This window comes from Tiliqua scincoides, chromosome 8 (genome assembly GCF_035046505.1).
Source record: "Tiliqua scincoides isolate rTilSci1 chromosome 8, rTilSci1.hap2, whole genome shotgun sequence".
In the NCBI taxonomy this organism is placed as follows: domain Eukaryota; kingdom Metazoa; phylum Chordata; class Lepidosauria; order Squamata; family Scincidae; genus Tiliqua; species Tiliqua scincoides.
The window spans coordinates 32,527,874-32,550,373 of NC_089828.1; the positions used below are offsets into that span (position 1 = coordinate 32,527,874).

Sequence of the window (22,500 nt, forward strand, 5' to 3'; positions counted from 1 at the left end):
TCCAAATATTTTTAAACTTACACTTTTTAGTGCTATGAGGACTAGAACCTTCATTTAAAAAAAAAAATCTAAGGCACTATAGCCACGCAGCCCCTGATATAATAGTAATAAAAATGTATCTTTAAGCAGATTAAAGCTGAGTAATATGTCCTTCTTCTAGAATGTCTCCTGACAGCTAGAATATAGAAAACTTTCTATAGTGTTCGGAACAGCTGACATAAGAGTTTACCTTTTCTCCAAATTTAGTTGCTTCTTCCTCTGTTCCTCCAAACCCATGTTCAGTGCCCGGTGGATTTTCTGGAATATATATACATACATAAAGACAATGGTAAGGTCATAGATTTGCAAGGCAGGAGTTTACAGCTGAACAAGGGTGCCTCTGAGCACGTGTCCACAAGCAGGCCATAACGACAGACGTCTAGTGCTGTTTGTTCCAGTAACTGGCCTGCCTAGGGATTGAGCCTGGGGCCTTCTGCATGCAAGTCATGTGATGCAATACTCTGCTACAGCCACTTCCTATTGCCCAGGGATGCCACAAAAATTGGAGGTGGCTGACAGAAAGAGGAGGGGGAGTGTGACGCACTTATCGAGATCATCACATGCCCAATCTCGTCTGATCTTGGAAGCTAAGCAGGGTCAGGCCTGGTTAGTACTTGGATGGGAGACCACCTGGGAATACTGGGTGCTGTAGGCTTATACCATAGTCTTTCGAGACTGAAGGTTGCCAACCAATCTGCTTGGCTGCTGCGAAAGAATCTTACCTGACTGGTGTGGAGCCAATAGTTGAACTTTTTCTTGCGCCGGATGCGGGGCAAAATGAGGCGGTAGAAGATGTGCTCCCCCAGGGAGGTGAGCAGAGAGCCACAGAGTCCGATGCAAAGGAGGACAAAGAGGCCAGAGAAGTGGTAGATCCCCATCTGCAGAGTCTAAGTAGGGACATGGAAAGAAGACAGGCTGAGCAACGTATGCATGTGCACAAGCAGCCTAGAGGGGGGAAAAATGCCACTGAACCAAACAATCAGAAAGTTGTGGCAAAACTGCACATACTTCAATTCCAGATTTAAATTTTATAAATTCTTCTAATTAAGGAAGAGAAGGAGGAACTTCTGGAACTATAAAGGCACGGAATGGATGAAAGCTTTAACAAAGGTTTCTCTCCTCCCTCCCCAAGTCCTCAAAAGTCTCCATACCTCAGTGACAGCAAAAACTCGCTTTCCACAGGGCACCATCTTGTACCACTTGTCGTGCAGGAGGTCCATTAAGCCAGCTGACTTGTAGCGGCTGATGAATTCGGAGATGTTGGAGGTCAGAGGTGAGTTCTGGGGGAGGCCTATTCCATAGCCTGTCATGTGATGTGAAGATATTTTTGCGGGGGGGGGGGGGGGGGGTTTGTAAAAGAGGGAAGACTGTTAGTATGGACACATCAATCACAATCTGAACCAATTGCAAACTGCCTTTCTGTAAGAATATAAGTCCTATTGGATGAGATGAAAAGCCTATCTACTCCAGGATCCTACTTCCAAACAAGCCCACCTAGATGCCTCTGAGAAGCCTACAAGCACATGCCTCTCCTGCTGTCACTCCCCAGCAATTAGTATTCAGAGATAAACTGCTCCTGAACATGGAGGTCTAAGGGCCCAATCCTACCCCCAGTCAGTCCACAGCATGTAGTGCTGCTACCAGAGCATGCACAGCATACTAAGTAAGTAAGATTTTCCTTATCTCCCTGCAGACTGCCTGACCTCCAATGGGTCTCCTCAGAACTACGTCAGCTATTTGCTGATGTGAGTTTGAGGAGACTTGGGCCAGGAAGGGCAGAAAGGATCTCTGTGTGCATGGCTGCTGCCAAGTTCTTCGTTCTCCCACCCTCCATCAGCTCCGGCCCCTTCTGCCCCCAGTCCTCCCCGAACCACCCCTACCACCGATCTATCTGCTCCAGTGATGGATGGGGAAGTTTCTGTGGGCCAGCTGTGCTTGTGCACTGCCTCTCACTGTTGTGCCTAGCTTTTGCGCCATCATTCCAAGACTTAGAGTGGCAAATTGCAAGATCCACCACCGTAAGGCCCTGCTAGGATTGGGCCATAAATCCCCTTCTAATTAAGGCTGCCAGCCCTCCAGGATTGGCCTCGCATTTCCAGGAAGCATACATCTCCAGATGACAACTGAATGCAATTCTGGAGATTTCAACAGTGCCTCCAGATATTTCCAAGATTACATGAAGTTGGGGAGAAAAAAGGTCTCTAGAAATAGCTTTAACTCAGAGCAGTGCCATCAGTAGCAGGGTGTGGGAGGTCCAGACCACACCAGGTGGAGCCCAGGTTCAACCACCAAGTAGATAGGCCAGGTCTAGCTGATAGGAAGCTGGGAGATGGCCAGCTGGGCAGACTGGACACACCCAGAGCTTTAGAGGCAGGCATAGTCATAGGAGTGATACCATGAGCTACCACACTGGGTGACACCAACCCTAGTGATACTACTTGGTCAGAGTGGACATCCCTACTTCTAAAAAGAGCATAACAGCATAAGCATAAAAAGGCCAGGCTCATGTCCATCTCCTTCAGCATCTTGTTTCCCACAGTGACCAACCAAAAGCTTCAGGGATGCTCCAACCAGTGTATGAACCCTCTCTGGTGTTCAGCTATACTGGCAATCCATATGGAGGTTCTATTTAGTCCTCATGGGCATTTGACTCAAATCCAGCTGGTCTCTCCTTATTTCTTATGCTCCACTTTAACAAGTCACGGAACTTCTTGGACAGCTGAAAAGAACCAGCCTCAAAACTCTCGCCATCCCTGCCAACATTTCTCATCCCAAATCTTCTTCCCACCATTTGTAATCACGTTTATCTGGGAAAAGGTGGGGTGTGAACAGAGAAAGCTGCATCACACCGGTCAGATCTTTGGCCCAGCTGGCTGAGTACCATCTACACTGACTGGCAGCAGCACTGACTGGCTTGGGTCCATCTTTCCCAGGAGATGCTGCTGGAGACTTCTGTATGCACAGCAGGTGCTGCACAGCTGAGCCATGGCTCCAGTGCCCTCCCTTACGGCATGGAATTCTCATGCCCAAACAGCATCTCCTTGACTGTCGCAGGCTCCTTTCTAGTATTGAAGCTGGCAGATGAAAGCGAATAAGTTGGGGGGGGGGAGGGAGAGAAGGTTCATTGGTATGCCTCTCAGCTCTGCTGTTTGCTGTGGAGCTAATGAGAAGTTGAGATATCAAAAAGCATCGCAGATGATGTACAGGCGAGGGCGGCTGGGAAGGCATCTAAAGAAATAATTAGGGGTGTCAAGAGAAGGCAGGGCGGGGACGAGGGCACCAGGGGGTTTCCTCCTCTCCATCTCCCCCCCCCCACCCCCAAACACAGATAGCTTTACATTCAACATCATGGCCTGGGTGGAATTTGAATTCAAAAGAAGGAAATCAAAAGTGCGGGAATACAGGTACAGCCCACACATACTCCTGGCTGCTATGGGACATTGCTTCTTCCCCATGCCAGATGCAAGGGAAGGCACCAGGATGCAAGTCTCTTGCCATCTTGTGTGCTCCCTGAGGCATCTGGTGGGTCACTGTGAGATAAAGGAAGCTGGACTAGATGGGCCTTTGGCCTGATCCAGCAGGGCTCTTCTTATGATCTTATGTAGGAAGGTTAAAGTACACAAAGGGAATTGGTGATGGAGTGGGTGAGAGAGACTCCCACATATTTGTGGCTTGTCGAATTTTTGGATGTAATGTGACAGGCTGCCATCACAACCCCCCACACAAAAGGCTTTCGCTTTATAATCCCAGGGCACAAGGAGAGAAAGGCACTCTGTAAGTCAGAGCTTTTCAAACTGGGGCATTGCTACCCCAGCCTGTGAGCCCTGGCCTCTGCCCCCTTAAGGGGCAGGGCAGCCTGGAGGCAGGGAGGAGGCAGCGGGATCCCCAGGATCGCACCACTCAGGGGGCTGCAGGGGCTTGGGTGCCCTTACCCAAGCCTCCTGCAGCCTCCCCGAAGTGCGACCCCTGCAGTAGAGAAAGTGAAAGCAGAGCGATCCCACTCCTGGGGATCATGTTGCTGCCTCCCCTTAAGGGGAAAGTGGCCAGCGCTCTCTGGCTGGGGCGTTGTGATGCCCCGTTTTGAAAACCACTGGGTTAAGGATTCAATTTGCAAGCATGTTTTCTTGGCTCTTGCTCATTCTGACCCTGTTTTAAAGATGGTTTTAAATTTGTATACTGTTTTTAAAAAAATGAACCGGGTCAATGAATCTGGGATTAACTTTTGTTAGTAAATACTGGAGAGAGAGAGATAATGTAAAAGAAAGAAATTATACAGATGGACTCATGGATAAAGAGGGAGACCAAAAGTGAAAACAAAGCGAGACAGAAAGATATCTGGGTTGCCACATAACTCAGATCTTGCAAGCATATTACGTGTGTGTGTGTGTGTGTGTGTGTGGTAGATGTAGATGGATACACAGATCCTTCGCCTTCAAAATTATCACGCTGAACTCCCAGTTTTAAAAATTAATAGCACCACTTAGATTAAATGAGATGACCCAATTTCAATACACAGATAATAGCGATGATGAAGCCACATTCTTTGCTTTCTCCTCTCTTCACTCTGTCTTGAAATGCTTCCTCTAGGAGGATTGTTCCTTAAATGTATGGGACTGCAAAGTGCACCCCATGCAAATGAACTCCTTTTCATACCTTCAATTGCAAAGGGTTTCCCCACGGTCAGCAGCTTGCAGTCCGAATCAATTGAGACCTCATAATCCAGCAAAGATTTGTCCATGATGAAAGCATTCAGCTTGGGGGGGTCAGTCCTGGCCAAAGGGAAGAACCAGATGGTGTGGTCACTTTGCAATGATGATGATGGACATTGGTGAGACAACTCAGGCTGCAATCCTAACCACACTTTCCTGGGAGTAAGTCCCACTGAACACAACAGGACTTACTTCTGAGTACAACTGCATAGGATTGTGCCCTAAAACAGACACAGCATAACCCGAGCTGCTGAATAAGCTCCGATCTAAAGTCTCACAAGCAGTTCCTTACCCCTCAGCTTCATTGCAGATTAATGAGATTAAGGGCACAATCCGAACACACTTTCCAGCACCGACATAAGGGCAATGCAGCTCCAAGGTAAGGGAATAAACATTTCCTTACTTTGAGGAAGCCTTCTGCAACTGCAGGATGCAGCACATGCCCCATTGGCACCTCTATGTCAGTGCTGGAAAGCTGGTTAGGATTTGGGCCTAAATTTGCCAAATCTAAAGTCATACACCATGGAATGGGACATACTTCAGCTTCGTTGCAGATTGTCTGATAAATTCTACTAGACCTGGGGTGCTGATAACTTGTTTGGAAGGCTGTGGATTTGAGCGACCTAGCAGCTCAAGTCTAGCAACATTTGGCCATAATTTCCTTGCTACAGTGTATAACTCACATCTATGTTGTTGCAAACAGTAGCATCTACTCGCAAAAACTTAAGCATAAACTGCGTAGCACCACAGATTTAGCACAGCTCAATTTTGTTAATTTGCATGGGGCTGCCATACAAGAAGGCCTTTTTGCTAGCACTTAGATTGAAGCAATCTCACAGCTCTGAACAGTTGTCAATGTAATTTGCTTGTCACTAAACAAAGCTCAGATCTATAGTTCAGCAACTAAACAGCAGTGAGCAACTCTTTCTACATACAACTTTTTGCTTTAGGGGTTCAGTTTACTGAGGGGACAAAACCCTCTGACTCAACTTTCTGGTTAGATTGAATGTGGCAAGAGCTTATCTAGATAGTGGCTCTATAAATTATATGTCTTTTTCATCCAGAAATTGAGAGACATTGAACCAAACTTGCTTACTTGAGCATACTGACACCGGCAGGGGTAGTGGGGACACTGAGCCTCCGCATGTATTCGTGCATGTCCGGGAAACTCTTCTTGATGTACTCCTCAGCGCTGCTCTCCCAAACGGTACCAAATCGAAACCCCTGGGATGGGTGATGCAGCTGCACCAGTGAAAATGGAGATGAGAGCAATTGAATCATGGCTTCTTAAAAATTATCCCCTCTCCCATTGCTTAAATTGAAAATTTTTACTCATTTATAAGTACAACAGAATGAATTGGGGAAGAAGACAAAGGATATGGAGGGGAAGAGAGGAAAAGGAATGGGCAGGAAGGAGGTGTGGGACTAAAGGTCCCTGGTCCATTAATTGCCAGATACCCTTCAATATTACCCAAGCTCCTGTGACATCACAGAACCTTTGCAAACGTGTTAGCTGCTTAATGGGAAAGCATCAGTAATAGAATGTTGATAAGTGAAGCAGAATCTGCAGGGGAAGTGTAGAAGCTAATGATCTGCAGAAGCAGTGGTGAGAGAGAGAGAGAGAGAGAGAGAGAGAGAAGCCTTTGTGCCATAGTTAGGGCATCCAAGGAGGCTTAATAAAATCTGGCTGCATGGGGAAAACAGCAGCAATAGAATGTAGATAAGCAAGGAAGGATCTGCAAGGCAAGTGAAAGATGAGTTTTTGGCTGAGAACACAGCTAGAGATTTGCATTAAAGAGTAAGGAGTTACAGAGGCTGGGGTGCTCAGTGGTCAGAGTCAGATGATGTTGGAGAGGTATGGATGGGATTCAAAGGCAGAGTGGAGGGAAGATGGAGAGTCTTGGAAGAGGGACTCTTCCCCAAGTTGTTCCAACCTTGGGGTCGTGAATCCCAGAGAGTTCCTCGAAGGTCTTCTCGCCCACCATCACCGCGGCCAGGTTGGCTGTGTAGCTGGAGAGGACCAGGAGGCAGAAGATGGCCCACAGGTTCATGAGGAAGCGGCCAGTCCAGCATTTGGGAGTCTTGCTAGAGACTGTGCGACCAAAGAGGATGGCATAGCAGAGGTTGAGTGCAGAGGAGTAGGAGAAGATCTTCATGCGGTTGCGGCCATGGGGCGTCATCCCATAGGGGCTTTTCCACTCGTACAGGGTGAGGAAGAGGGCAGTCATGTGGAGCGCCACAAAGATGCCTACCCACATGGTCCAATGCAGCGGCCACATAAAGGCCCCGATGGGCGAGGCGGTGTCCCGGATCCTCACCAGAATGCCCAGGCTGGTGGAGAAGAAGGGGCTGGTGAAGTCTATCACCTGGCTCCGGGCTGAGTTGATGCTGAATGACGTCACGGCCATGTGAGCCGTGCCGCTCAAGAGGTCCCCCACCAGCCCTGTCCAGCGGCCATTCTTCCACGCCCCGTATTTCCCATCTCCCACAATGTAGAGGTCAAAATCAAAGGGGAGGTCCTCGGCCAGCTTCTCCAAAAGGTCAATGCAGTAGCCATAGCAGCATTTCTTGAGGTCAATGGGCACAGAGCCATTCTCCGAATTGAGTTCATCAAAGAGGGCATCCAACACAGCTGAATCATTGGTGCGGGGATCCAGGCACAGCTGCCCAGCTGGGCAGTTCCCTTCCTTGTCCACCTGCACAGGGTATGAAACATCAGAATCCCAAAAGACAAAGATCCATCTAACCCAGTATTCCATTTCCAGCAGCAGTCAGCCCCTAGGAAGCCCACACACAAGGCAGGAAGGTAATAGACCTCTCCTATTGAGTGCTCCCCCTCGCAACTGCTACTCAGAGGCACACTGCCCCTGAACATGGAGGCTTCATTCTTAGCTATCACATGAGTATCAGAAGAGCCCTGTGGGAACTCTTCAAAAGTTAACTGAGTCCAGCAGCAGCCTGCTTTTCACAAAGGCTAAGCCAGAGGATGGCATCATTTGCTGTATCTGGATGAAATGATAAATGGTGGCAATTTACAGCAGATCAGACATGGAAAATGTCTAAACCTCCTCCCATACCCACGAAGGGAGAGAGGAAGAGGGGGGGCTGCCTGCTCCTGAGACTCATTGCAGCTTACACTTCCAAGTCATAACAACCCTCCCCTGCCCCAGTGTGTTGCTATTTCCAAACCAGGCCTGCTTCTGTTAGCCTGTAAAGGTAGACCCTATTTTGGACCCCTTTTGGGGAAAAAAAACACCTGCAAATTTATGCTAGTTCAGTGGTTCCCAAACCTTTTAGCACTGGGATCCATTTTTTAAACTGACAATCTTTGGGGCAATCCTAACCCACTTTCCAGCACTGACATAAGGAGCAATGCAGCTCAGAGGTAAGGGAACAAACATCCTCTTACTTTGAGGAGGTCTCCGTGAGTGCCATCCAACTGCAGGATGCAGCACATGTCCCACTGGCACAACTGTGCCAGTGCTGAAAAATTGGTTCAGATTTGGATCTATTGGAACCAATCTAGCTTTAGGAGATTAAAAGAAAAAAAAAGAAGTTTCATCTTACCAGCTGCTCAAGCCTCTGCTTTTATCCTTTTTACTATAGTTGGGGGGGGGGGAAGTCTTCTAGAGCATTTGTTGAGCTCCATGTTTATCAGACCAGAACCATTTTGGTGGCCACGTGTTCCCGTTCACCTGGCCTTTGATAGGAGATGGGGCTTGGTTGCCTACTCATGAGTAAGCACATGTGTGACTCAGTTTTGCTTTCCATAGGTCTCATTTTCCTTCTCAGCATGGAGGGAGAGAACCTCCAATGCGAGTGTTTTTGGGGGTCTGCATTAATCAGATTGGGACCATTCCAGTGGCGCTGCGCTCCTCTTGGCCTGCCTTTCGAAGTGGACTGGGGCATGGCCGACTACCCATAAGTAAACAAGCATGTGCAGCTCAGTTTCACTTTCTGCAGGACTCAGTGCATGTTCTTTTTTCAGCTATCAGCTTGTCAGTTTCACGACCCACAGTTAATCAGATCATGTCTCACTGGTGGGTTGCTAGACAACATTTGGGAAAGCACTGTGCTAGCTTACATCATTGGTCCAGGTTACAGAACTGACATCAGCTTTGGTGCCAACCAACAGGAGCAATATCAACAATGCCAAAGAGCTGTTATGTTCCTTGGGGCAGGAACATGCCCATTTGGGGACCCGTTTGTTTGTGGGCATTGATGATTCAGTGTGCACTGAGGATTCAAAATAGCATTACATGGTGCAGACACAACTGCACCCAGGATGCTGCAGTGCAGGAACATTGGATCATGGCGCCACTCTCGTGTGAATGCTCCCCTGCGGCTGAGTATTTCCGGAGAAGGACAGTCACCAGCTTTTTTAAATTAGACATCTGCACTTGTTTTGAAAATGAACAGAAACACATCCAAATGGGACCCCATCGTATCCATTGCCATCCATTTCGAAAAGAACGCAGCAGAGAACCGCAAGAAACACATGTTTCTGTTCTCAGGACTCCCCCCGCTTCATTTCCTGACACCAAATAAATAAGTAAATAACTAAATACAAGAAATTATTTTTCTTACATTGAACTGCCTGCTTGTGGCTGGAGTGCCTTCACATAGCCCCGCCTCCTTGGGGCAGACATATTGATTACTGATCAGGATGCCATATCAATTACAGGGCTGGACGGGCATGCCAAATGAAAATGAACAGAAAACGAAAACAAAATCAAAACAAGAACCGCCCAAAGTAAATGAGATGAACGAACAACAAAACAAATGCAAGTAACATGAATAAAGAGGTAACTCAAAATAAAGAGACACTGTTATTATCTTTGCACACACCTAATTTTTACCCAGATGCAAAATTCATTGACCAAAGAAGTCTACAATACACACTTGCTTGTGTGTAAGCCTTACTTCTGATATATAGGAACGTAAACCTCATAAGATTCGTAAATTAAGGTTTCTTAAAACCAATTGCAATTTTGTTTAAAGTTCAGTGTGCATCCAGTCTTGCTCGGGTGACACCCAGAACCCAACTCTACAGCCCCTACGCACCTCCCGCGTGAAGACGAAGGGATGCTCCACCAAAGTCACCACACGCAGCTTCATCCGGGAGAAGCCCCCACCCTCTGCCTGGTTCTTCCTCGGCAGGTGCTGAGGCCACGTCCCTTCTTCAGCCTCCATCTCACCTCCTTTCCAGCTGCCCACCGTCACCCACGTTGGCTGGCCCACTGAGTCCCTCAGCAGGCTCCAGACTTTGTAGTGGTGCCCCGTGTGGATGTGGGAGATGTTCTGAACATAGACCTGACCTGTTTGGCCCTGGAAGGACGTGTTGGCCAAGAACCTGGAAGCGGAGAGAGGAAAGCAAGACTTATATAGCTTTCGATCTGCGGCAGTTTGCTGTTAACTTACAGAACTCACTGCCACAAGACGTGGCGGTAGCTGCTCACTCAGACGGCTTTAAAAGGAGGAATAAAACACAAATTCATGGAGGAAGAGAGGTCTATGGATGGCTATTAGCCATGCTTGTTAAATGCAACCTCCATGTTCAGAGGCAGTATACCTTTATGCACCCAATGATGCAGGACAAACAACAAGAGAAGGTTGCCTTCCTGCCCTGTTTTGGGGCTCCCCAAAGGCATTCGGTTTGCTGCAAGTGGCAACAGCATGCTGGAAGGGAAGGAACTTTGCTTAGCTCCAGCGGCAATATGTTCTTCTCCCCCTTTTGTAATACTACAACCTGCGTCACCTGGCAAAAGGGGTTGGCAAAGGAGGAGAATTCGAAGCCACTGAAGTGGGAACAGCTTGCCTTACTCACTGGGAGAGGTAGTGTCCAGAGGACTCTGAGCCAACCACGTGCTTGTCATTGCAATTCACCATGCTCTGGATAAGTGTCAAGTCAGGTCGGATGTATACGGCACAGGAAATGGCGCGGGCCACCAGCTCCACGGCATCCTGGATGAATTGCTCCAGAGAGGGCTTGTCCACCTCCCCATAAGCCAAAAGCCCAAGAGGCAGTCCCTCTGTCTGCAACTCCTCCACATTCTGGGGTTGTCCCAGCACCCAATGGAACTCCTGCATCACCCCCAGGTCCTTTGCTGTCCGGAAGACCAGCTGCGAAAGGTTAGCATCGCAGCCAAAGAGCAAAGCGGGGCCTGGCAACTCCCGGAATTCCTCCAGGTGCCGCCGGAGGTGGCGGGCAAAGTCCGTCTCAGCCAGGAAGCTCAGGTCGACCACGGCCGTCCTCTCAAGTCCCGCGTGGCTGCTCCAGACATCCAAGAAGCCTGAGACATCCCAGGCTTGGCAGAGAATCAAGGTGACCTCGTGCCAGTTGTTGGAGCGGAAAATGTTGCTGAGCAAGTCCATGAGGGTCTCAAAATCACTGCTCCGATCCATGTGCAGGTGGAAAGGGTTCTGCAGGAAGGTAGGAGGCAGGAAGGCAAAACAAACAAACAGGAGGCAGTTAATCTCCCGCATTTCAGCCAACATCACAGATTAAAATGAGGCAAAAAGCAATACAGGGCATGCCCTGGTATCTGTGGGGGTTCCATTCCACACACACACACACACACACACACCCATGAGTGGATATCTGAGATGCCCTCTGCACACCCCTTAGCATAATTTTAAGATCCCAGTGCAAATTCTCACTTAAACTTAACTGCTTCCTCTTAACCTCTGTGCAGCGTTTTTTGTTTTTTTTAAAGCAATGAGACTACCAGGAGGCAGCCTGAATGTTAAGCTTATAACAACCTCATCTAAGGAAGACTTTGCACAGGGGTAAGTCACGCTAAGAGGTACGTGGAGAGAAGCAGGGGGGGTTCCATATCCATGGGTAAGTGAAACTGCACATATGGGATCTGTGGATACAGGGCCCTCCTGTTCTCTTCTCTCGCATGTGGAATGAATGTTCTAAGATGAGACATTCTTCAATGGAATGTCTCTTGTAAGATAAAACATCCTCCCTTCTTGCACACACAGGAGGGAATGCCTCTTTCAAGATGAGGCATTCCCATTCATACAGAAGAGGATTAATTTGATGGTATTTCTTCATCCGCTCCACCACAAAGGCTGTATGCTGCAAAGTGCATTCTGACATTTCAAAATCTGCAAGTCATACTGGAATTTAATGGCGGGGGAACCAAAAGGATGTCGGAATCTTGAAACAATTTCAGGAGAGAAACTGAGGAAATCCATTTGTCCCTAATCCATTTAGCACCGAGCCCTGGCACTATATGCGAGTTCTTGGGCTCAGGCCTGGTGTGCCCCAGTTAAAATTAAGTCCAGGCAAGTAGCATGATGCTCAGAAGCACTCTTGATTTACTGATTCATGGATTCCTAGCAGACCACAGGATCCAGAGCCCATCTCTGACTCTTTTAAGTCTTCCTCAGTCCCAATGGCAATTGCTGGGGAACCCCAAACAGGGTGTCACAGGGCCCTACTGAAAACAAAGTTGAGGAGATAAGTAGCCACTAGAGGGCACCAGAGGCCCATGACTAAGTTTAAACAAACCCATGGAGGAGAAGAAAATGAGGATAGGTGGGGAAATTCTCCTTCTGGGGAAGGAAGGAATGATCCACCAAAGACATACCAGGAAGGGGGGACTTCTTCAAAAAAGCTGAGGCCAATCCCCCCAGCAACAGAGTAGTGGGGGTTGACAATCCCAGATAGAGGGTGCGCACAATCTTGGGGGATATTGGAGGGGCCACAACAACAACAACCCCCACCTCTTGATTCTAATTATGCCAAAGGGTTGCCAGAGGTTTCTCTTCATTCCTATGGCAGAACAGGTGGGGAAGACAGAACTTTTGGTTTCTGAGCAGACAGGTCAGGAAAACAAGAGAGGCTTATTGAAAACAGTACAGTGATTCCGGCAAAGTTGCAACAAGCAGCCTCCTCTGAAGGCAGGGCAAAGAGATGCATCTCTGCTTTGAATGAGACTGACTCAGTTAAATAACCCCCAATGAAAAAGCAAAACAGAATTACATGCTGTTGGAGGAGATTGGCAGGAGAAGGTACTGACAGAGCAGGAGCACCTACAGAGGGGCAGAGGCTTAAAAGAGACTAATTGGGAAACCTAGCATTAGATTAAGGAGGTGCCGACTGCTTTGATTTTCCTGGAGCTACTTCTGTTTCTGAAATTTCTCCCTGATCATTGGGTGGTGTAGTGGTTAAGAGTGTTGACTTGGACCAGGAAGATTCTGGTTTAAATCCCTGCTCAGTCATGACACTTATCTTGGGCCACTCAGTCTAGCCTACCTCACAGGGTTGTTGGGAGAGAAGAGAAAAAAGGAGCTAACTATCACTATCCTGAACTCTCTGGAGGAAGGGTGGAAAACAAATCACAGTCCTGATTTGTGCAATCTGGGAGAATGTTGAAGATACCTTTAAAATAAATATTTTAAATACCTGTAGGGGAAAAAAAGTTGGTACGGTGACTAACATCACCTTCAGGGTTTGACTCAACTCTCTTCTTTGAATCTCTAGAAGTTCAGTGCGCCCACCCACCACTCAGGTTTTATTGCGCCTTGGCACATATCCACATGTAATGCATGCTCAGGAACACTAAGGCACTGAGCAGTGTGTCATTCTGCATGCTGGAAAGGTTCACTCAGAAATGCTGATGAGAGCAGATGCTAGGAAAATGAGTTGTTCCCCCCCCCCCCAGCAGATCTCTAAAGAACAAGGACCTTCTTGGCTTTTAAACACATTACAGTGTATCAGCAGATTTATATTTTATGTCTATAAACGGTTTCTTTTCTTTTCTTGCAAGGTATCTAAATTGTTGGAAGATGTGTTGGTGATGGTGTTGCTTTAAAGTGGCACTAATATTCATAAATAAACAAAACAGTGCAGGAGCAGAATAAAAGTATATAGCACCCAACAGGATAGACCTTTTGGTTACATGCAACCATGAGACTCAGGCAGTAATCACTGAGAAGACAGATGTTACAAGCATGTCTCTATTTTCATCTGTGAAACGCTAGAGGAAATGCTGAGTTTGTTTCCACAAATTTACAACCTTCCCAGCACTCTGAAGAAGATTCTTCTTTTTCAGTCTGCTTATTAATCCCTATGATTATTGACATAATTGCCACCATTAGCGCTAATAAGAACACCACAGTGGTATCAATCTATGCAACGCTTTGCAGAGTAATACTCTATACGCATCATCAGAAATGACAGATCCCTGCCCCAAGGAAGTTACAAACTAAATTTAGACTTGAGCAGTGGAGAAAACGGCAAAAAGGGAGGAAGGAGAGAGAGGTCAGGCTGACAAGGGAGGAACAGAAGCAATTCAGTATGATACATCGTGTGCGTTTTGGTTTGCGGTGAGGATTAAGGAATCAAGCCAAGGGCTTCCCAAAGACAGAGAGGGTCAGAGAGATGGCACCATGTAAGTGATCTGGGAGGGAATTCATGGCAGAAGGGGCAGCAGAGGATGATGATGTTGTTAATAGAAATGAAAAGATTTCCACCATTCCATTCCATTTATTGTACTGGAAGTACACTTGTTGCTGTGTTCCACTCTCTCTAAATTCTAGTTCAACTAGGAACAGCTCTAAAGTTAATTCTGAAATTGGAGTATGTGCAATTGAGTGCAATTTTCAGGACATTCTGCTCAATAGCACCTTTCTGCTCACTGTACAGTACTGATGGGCATGTGCACATTGCCTTTTTTGCAGTGTTTTTTCACTATTGCAACATCACGTGCATTTTTGTGCACAGATGTACATCAGCGCACTGGTAAAACATCTTCATGATTCTAGCATATATAACTTTGTGCAATCACATTAGTCAAGATGACTTTTTTGCAATTTTATCAAAATGTAGAGCAAGGGGAAATTGTGCATGGATTGACAGGAAAGAAAGCTGTGGTTAAGTGTGCTTGAAACATTAGGACATTTTAAAATGGAATATTGGTGGATTTTTCCTAAAACATTGTTGGAAACAAGATCAGATAATTCAGAACTCCCAAGTCAAGGAAGAAATTAGAAGGAAGAAAATTTTGGAAGCATTCTTAGTCCTTTACAAGAGTTTTGGGAAATGGAGGGCAGCAGAGCTGGAACAGCAAAGGATAAAAGATAAACAGGGAAGATATAGATATACAGGGAAAATAAGGACCGAAAGCTGGGTTAAGTAAAGCCATGGAGGGATTTAAAGGAGCAAAATTCACAGCTGTTGTTCTGCTTTAACTTCCAAGCAGAACTGAGAGTTTCAGCTCTCCAAGATGTGCCCAGAAGATTCTGGAAAAATTTTCAATGTCTGGTTGTCTGCCATCCCCTTGTATTAGCCTGTCCAGAGACAGAATTGAGAAATACAACACCATAAAAACCCTTGCTCTGAGTTCCACCATCATGTATCACTTTCGACGGGAGGCAGAAAGGATGTAAAACTGCCCAGACAGCACTTCCCAGGTTGGCCAAAATAACTTGGACTCCTCATTCTTGTGTAGGGCAATGGCAGCTCTATTGCAAAGGAAGGACAAAGTGCGAGAGATTTGTGTCTGGTTGCTGGACACAAAAATTACGGCGTTGGATCAGGTCCATCGAGTCCAGTTCCCTTGTCTCCCAAGAGAGGCCAGAGAGGTACCACTGAAAAGTGCACAAAATGGACAAGAACGCAACAACTTTCCCTTACTGTCTGTCCCCAGAAGCTGGTATTTAGGGGTAGACAGCCACTGGCCATGGAAGTTCCATTCAACTCTCTTGCCTGATGGCAGCGAACAGACCAATCCTCAATTAAGGGCCCAATCCTATCCAACTTTCCACCTCTGGTGCGACCGCAATGCAGGCCAGAGGTAAGGGAACAAATGTTCTCTTAACTTGAGGAGGCCTATGTGACTGTCCTCCCACTGCAGGATGCAGCGCATGCCCCATTGGTATAGCTGTACCAGTCCTGAAAAAAATGGATAGGATTGGGCCCTAATTTGTCTAACACCCTCCCCCTCCCTTTTAATCGCAACTGCGGCAGTGGCCATCACCAAACCTTTTGCTAAATATACAGTAATCCTAACTCAATTGAGTAATCCCATAACTTAATTGGGTCTCATCAGGAATTCCTGAATCCCTTTTATCTTGGCTCCATGTCTAAATTCTTAGCAAAGATGACCTTCCTTCCACAGCTAGATGGGCTAGGTATATGACTGTACCACATCCATCTGTAGTGGCCATTGCTACATTTTGTTGCAGTGGTTCATTGCTTGGGAACCCACAAGGTAAACTTCATTCAGGAGTATGATGCCAGGCAAACCAAATATCAAAAATGATAAAAGAATAGATCAGGAGAAATTAAATTCTCCCTAATCTAAGTTGATTTTTATTATTTCCAGAGGTTAATTGGACTAGATTGGTAATTGCGTTATTTTGTTTTGATTTAAACCTTTGTGTAAGACTTCGGGGCTGCATGTACAGGACAGAAATGTCTTAATCTGATCGGCTACAACTCTGTAAAACATTTTGCTTCAAAGAGAAAAGGTAAAAGAAATAACAATAATTTTAGAAGGAGGAAGGGAAACATGCCTCTGAACAAGTACAGAGTATTTATCCTGTACCACTGAATAATCAAAGCTGGATCTCATGCAACTGCAATGGAAGGAGGAGTGGCAGCTTCTGGTTTAAGAAATAGTTCCCTCCCCTGCCCCCAACACACACAGTGGATTCAGGAAAGAATCTGGAAGACTATGGATGGAGCTGGGACACACTGGAAAACTACAGATGGGACTTATAGGATGGGAAGATTATAGGTGGAATTTAGCACATTGGCAAGTTCTTCCAGGCCCCATCCACAAATTTTGGATCTACAAATTCTGGCAAACAATAGGCAGAGCTTAGCGACTACCTGGAGTTTCACTGGTTTTTTTCCATTCTTGAACCCTGGTTATGGGACAAACGACAATTTTTTTCTGCAACGACTTGTGAAATACTGGCTGGCCAGACTCTTTTGGCTGCCTTGATTCCAGCCTTTTTCCAAGATACGAACCAAGCCTCAACCTCCTGCGCATTTCTTTCCCCATCTCATTTACTCCAAAGCAAGCATAAAACAGCTTCTCTGCTTCACCCCATTCCTTCAGGGAAATGCACTTCTGTGCATTCAGCAGTCACCAGTTAAGTTAGCTCTCTTCCCTTCCACATTACCATGTGCATTAATTGGAGCACCAAGTAATAGAATACCAAGATCTCAAGGGGATCCAGATCCTTCCGGACAAAATCATGAAATTATTATAACCTGCAGTCTAAAGTGGGTATAAAGAGCTCCAGAGAACCTTCAGTGGTGGGAAGCTCTTCGAAGACTCTTCCCCTGCCACCCCCAAAATATATTGCTGCAGTTTCAAATCCTCTGAGGACACGTCCTTTGGGAATGCATCTACAAAAGAACATCATTGAGATGAGCCAGGAAAACAGCTAATGAAAGCTGGAATCTTTATAAGCAAAGAAACCAGGGAACTGGCGGGTCACCCGTAAACATTTACCTCTTCTCTCTGTGCTTTACCAGGCTCCGTTTTTGCTCTGTAAATAATTCACCGAGGTTTCCCCCCCTTCTTTATTTGAGGCAGACAATGCTGATGCAGAGGAAAAGTGCAGGACAGTCAAAGTGCATGGATGTTTCTTGCACTGCAGTTATTTTAGGATGGATCCTGACATTTTAGAAAGTGACATTCAGGGAAAACCTAAGGCTTCCTCCCATGGAGAAACACTGGGGAACATTCAAAGGAAGCCCAAAGTGTTTATAGGAGAGGAGATTTTTTTAAATCATGATTTTAAATGGTGATTTTTCAATTGAGATTTTTAAAAATTTTTTTGAAATGGTGGGGATAGAGCCTCCATGTTTAGAGGCAGTCTACCTCTGAATATGAAATGCTAGAGGGCAAGCAACAGAGGAGGGTTTTTTCCTTCTTATTCTGCTTCTGACCTGTCATCTGGCTGCCCACTGTTGGAAACAGTATTCTGGACCGAATGGACCTTTGTTCAGGTCCAGAAGGGCTTTTCTTATATTCTTAAGAGAGTGCTAGAGGCCAGAATACCTGTCCTCTGACAATGAAACTTTTCCCTACCCCTATGATTGTAGTAAGGGACCCTATCGTGGCAAGGTGAGGAGGGTGGTGATTGTGGTCAATTTCAGATGGCACCAACGGCAGGCAAGTGGCGACAATGCTACTTTCAGTGTCAGTCAGACAAATGCTCATCATCATGTTTCCAACAGCGGGCAGCCAGATTTTTATCCAGCATTCAGAGATAGACTGCCTCTGAACTTGGAGATTCCATGCAGGCTCCTCTCCAACCAGAAACAAACATAAGAAGATCCTTGCTGAATCAGACCAAAGTTCCAGCTAACCCACCATTCTGTTTCCAACTACAGTCAAACAGGAACCTCTGGAAAACCCGCAAGCTGGGAACAAAGGCCACGGCCCTCCTCTGTTTTCCACCTTCCCACATCTCATATTCAAAGGCAGACTGTGTCTGAACATGATGATTCCATTCAGCTCTGGTTATGACTCCTGACATATCTTCATGATTTTGTCTCATCCTTTGAAAGAGAGTCATCTCATCTCATCATTGCATCTTGCAGCAGTGAGTTCCAAAACTGAACTGTAGAAAAATACTTCCTCTTTGTGAGTCCTGAACCTATTTGCTAATCAGTTACATTGGATGATTCCCTCCCGTAGTGCTAATATTTATAATGGAGGGAGATAAATGATCCTCTCTCTACATTAGCAATCGTCCATGGTAGTAGAGCATAATCCAACAATTCAAACATTATATATATGGACCTGAGGCTGTGAGAAAACAGTTTGCCAAGGGTAGGATGCACCCCACCATAGACAGGAGTCTCGAACCTTTCACCCGCTACATCCAAGACAAATTTTCTCTTTTGCACTTTCTTCACTCAGTCACTCAGGCACGCATCCCCAAAGCAGGAGACTTTGCTGTGCCAAGACCTCATGGTGTTGACTCATCTTTCATTTGCTGCCAGCGAGATCTACAGTGTCACTTTACCTTGGATTCAGAAGTTATCTCCTCAGTAATGAGGATATTTTTCATGGCACAAGGGAACTCTGTCAAAAACTCCTAAAGTTGCAGACTGTAATTTTTCCTTCGCTTAGAGAAAACAAAAGCAAAAAACACCTGCGGATCTTTGCAACAGAAAATGACAGTTCCAAACCCCCCCCCCAAACAGTTCCCCCTACACTAGAAACAGATGGATGCAGGAGGTACATCGCCCTTCAGATTGCAGTTTAATTAAACTCTGCTAAATCTGCCAACTAGACTCCCTTGCAAGACCTTAGCTGCTCTGCCAGGAAGCTAGTTCAACCTTAGCTTTCTTCAGCGAGGCAATTCTGGTAGTCTTCTATTATTTCACATTGTGGGAAGACATAACAGGGCACAACCCAACTGCAATTAAGCAGATGCTGAACTATAGAGCTCCAATTCTGGGAAGGGGTCAGAGGAAACCTAGTCCCCATACCTTTCATGATGGATCCCCTCAAAAGGCTATAGGGGACCATGATTTGGATCTGTGGTTCCAAACTGTGGGTTGGGACCCACTGGTAGGTCACAACCTGATTTTGGGTGGATCGCCAATGGGTGATTGCCACTCGCCAATGGGATCGCCAACTATTTGCCTTAAGCCAGTGATTTTCAACCTTTTTCATATCATGGCACTGACAAGGTATTAAAATTGTCAAGGCACACCATCAATTTTTTGACAATTGACAAGGCACACCATGCTGTTATGGGGGCTCACATCCTCCAATGGCCCTACTAATAAACAACTCTCCCCCAAAGTCCCATAGCACACCTGCAGACCATTTGCGGCACACAAGTGTGCCATGGCACAGTGGTTGAAAATGACTGCCTCAAGCCCTGAGGCTATTCAAAAATCAGATACAGCTAATTACACTGCAAAGCTCCTGCAGTTTGCTGTTGTTGGCAACCTTCAGTCTCGGAAGACTATGGTATCGCGCTCTGGATGGTGGTTCTGGCACAGCGTCTAGTGTGGCTGAAAAGGCAGATTCGGGAGTGACAATCCCTTCCACACCGGGAGCAAGTGCAGTCTGTCCCTGGTCTGTCTCCCTGGCTGTGGGCCTTCCTTCTTTGCCTCAGACTGTTGGCCAAGTGTCTCTTCAAACTGGGAAAGGCCATGCTGCACAGCCTGCCTCCAAGCGGGCCGCTCAGAGGCCAGGGTTTCCCACCTGTAGAGGTTCACTCCTAAGGCCTTCAGATCCCTCTTGCAGATGACCTTGTATCGCAGCTGTGGTCTACCTGTAGGGCGCTTTCCTTGCACGAGTTCTCCATAGAGGAGATCTTTTGGGATCCGGCCATCATCCATTCTCACGACATGACCGAGCCAACACAGGCGTTTCTGTTTCAGCAGTGCATACATGCTAGGGATTCCAGCTCGTTCCAGGACTGTGTTGTTTGGAACTTTGACCTGCCAGGTGATGACGAGGATGCGTCGGAGGCAGCGCATGTGGAAAGTGTTCAGTTTCCTCTCCTGTTGTGAGCGAAGAGTCCATGACTTGCTGCAGTACAGAAGTGTACTCAGGACGAAAGCTCTGTAGACCTGGATCTTGGTATGTTCCACCAGCTTCTTGTTGGACCAGACTCTCTTTGTGAGTTTGGAAAACGTTTGCAGTTTGCAAGCATGTATAAATATAGGGAGATAAATGTTTGAGGATCTTTTTCTGGTTAACATTACTTATAAATAAGTAAATAAATAAATATCTCTTTCTAGATCTCCTTCTGTAAAGGCTGATAAACCTGGGTGAGTCCTGAAAGAGTGTCATTTTAAAAAGTGAGTCCTGGTGCTAAAAAGTTTGGGAACCACTGGTTTGGGTAAAATTGGGGAAATTAGAGGGTTGGGCTTGCGGATTTCATTAAGGACCCCCTACCTTTTCCCCCCATAATTTGAGCATCCAGTGACTCCACAGCAGGGGTGAGAGTCAAAACCCTGATTTTCTCTTCTGTCATTTGCAGCTAATGAATTCATAAGTGAGAAAAAGTCCTTCTTTCTGGTTATGACCTGTTTAATGACATCACTTCTTGTCTAATTACATCACTTTTGACCCTCAGCAGGCATCATGAATGCTGTTCAACCCACTGTATGAAATGAGTTTGACACCTCTGAGTTAAAAGAATTGAATATTTCAGTCTTAGCTCATGTGCTACACCAGCTGTCTAAATCTTTTTTCTTAGATTTGCATCCCAATTTCTGACCATCAAGTCCTCAAAAGCAGCTTACATCAGTCTAAGACAGTGTTCTTCAATCTGTGGGTCATGACCCCAAGGGGACCCCCAAGGTGGTCACGAAGTCTCATTTCAGGGGGGTTGCGGCAACCTTTCAAAGCTCGCCTCTTACAGAAACAAAAATGGCTCAAGCTTTACTCTCACTTATTTTATTTATTTATTTATATCCCACTTTATCTCCCAAGTGGGTATTCAAAGCAGCTTATAATTGGTTCTAGAAATATAAACATTAAAATTACCTAAAAACAATATGCAACCTAAAAATATCATGAGAAGTCAACAGCAAACAATAAAAAAGAACTCAGTCCATAAAAATATGATTTTACATGATTATGTACATCCACGATGGGAGTAGAGGGATTGGGTTCAAGGAGGGGGGTGGGATCTGTGGTGGGTCCCCAGTCTCATTATTTACTTAATTGATGGATGGATGATTAATTGATTGGGGTTGTGGCACGAAAAAGGTTGAAGACCACTGCTCTCAGATAACAGTTTTAACAACCACTTACCCATTCACCAGTACCTTGGATCTTTTGCTACAGGTATGATTCTACAGTAGCTTGGGTCTCCCAAGATCTTCAAATGATTTCTTGTGCCCCAGCTTTGCAAGTATTTAAAATGCCACCATTTTGGAATTTGAAAAAAACTTACACTATTTCAACAGTCCTAGTCCTGAATACACTGCAGTTGCATGACTCAAAGGGTGGGTGGCCTTAAGTCATTGGCAGTTATTTAAGGCTGATCCCCACCCCAGCATCCACAAGGTTGCAGAGTTCTGTTACAGCCTATGCATGTCTACTCAGAAGTAAATCTCATTGTGTCCCATTGTGTTCAATGGGGCTTACTCCCAGGAGGGCTGGGGATAAGAATAGGCCCTCAGTTTGGCTGTACTTGTTGTAAGAGGCGACTGAACAGCCACTGGGTAGATGGGACTCGTTAGCCTGGGAAGGCAGCTCATCTGAGAGAAGGAAAACTCTGATTCCAAACCTCCACTGCCTTGTGGCTACATCCAGTTATGGAAAAGGTTTCAGGAGTCAACCTCGAGGCAAAATCCGGAGCCGGAGTCCCTGAGGCAGTTCATGGCTGAACACAGTCACGTTCTGGCAACTCCTGCGACGTCGCTGGAACCAACCATATTGGCTTCTGCCTTTCCATTGGACCATTTCAGCGACGTGGAGGGGGGGATTTGCTGCATGGGAAACAGTCTATCCTCCATATCTACTTTACCCAGGCTTCGTGCACTGGAGAGGACACTCTGTTTCAGAACACTATTCAGAGTGCGATACCATAGTCTTCCGAGACTGAAGGATGCCAACAAGACTCCCAGGAAAGTGGGAATAGGATTGCAGCATCAACATCCCAGAAGCCGAAACAGGGAAGGGCTGGGCACTATTCTTCCACTGGTCATTTTGTCCGAATTAAGTCCCTTCTACAAGAAATTAACCTCTGCAGCTGGTTGACATCTGAGAGAGACAGCAAGAGATTCTGGGGCTTC

General features: G+C 46.3%; 1 protein-coding gene across 1 annotated transcript in view; it reads right to left on the reverse strand.

Annotated features, from left to right (window-relative positions):
- Positions 1-22,500, reverse strand: part of GRIN3B (glutamate ionotropic receptor NMDA type subunit 3B) — a 30,880-nt gene that overhangs the window by 2,995 nt on the left and 5,385 nt on the right. The window contains exons 2-9 of the mRNA XM_066635618.1: positions 10,576-11,171; positions 9,813-10,101; positions 6,683-7,444; positions 5,845-5,990; positions 4,693-4,808; positions 1,191-1,342; positions 762-926; positions 230-297 (exon numbers count right to left, since the gene is read on the reverse strand). Coding sequence (XP_066491715.1) covers positions 230-297; positions 762-926; positions 1,191-1,342; positions 4,693-4,808; positions 5,845-5,990; positions 6,683-7,444; positions 9,813-10,101; positions 10,576-11,171 — 2,294 coding nt within the window. The remainder of the gene's footprint in view (positions 1-229; positions 298-761; positions 927-1,190; positions 1,343-4,692; positions 4,809-5,844; positions 5,991-6,682; positions 7,445-9,812; positions 10,102-10,575; positions 11,172-22,500) is intronic.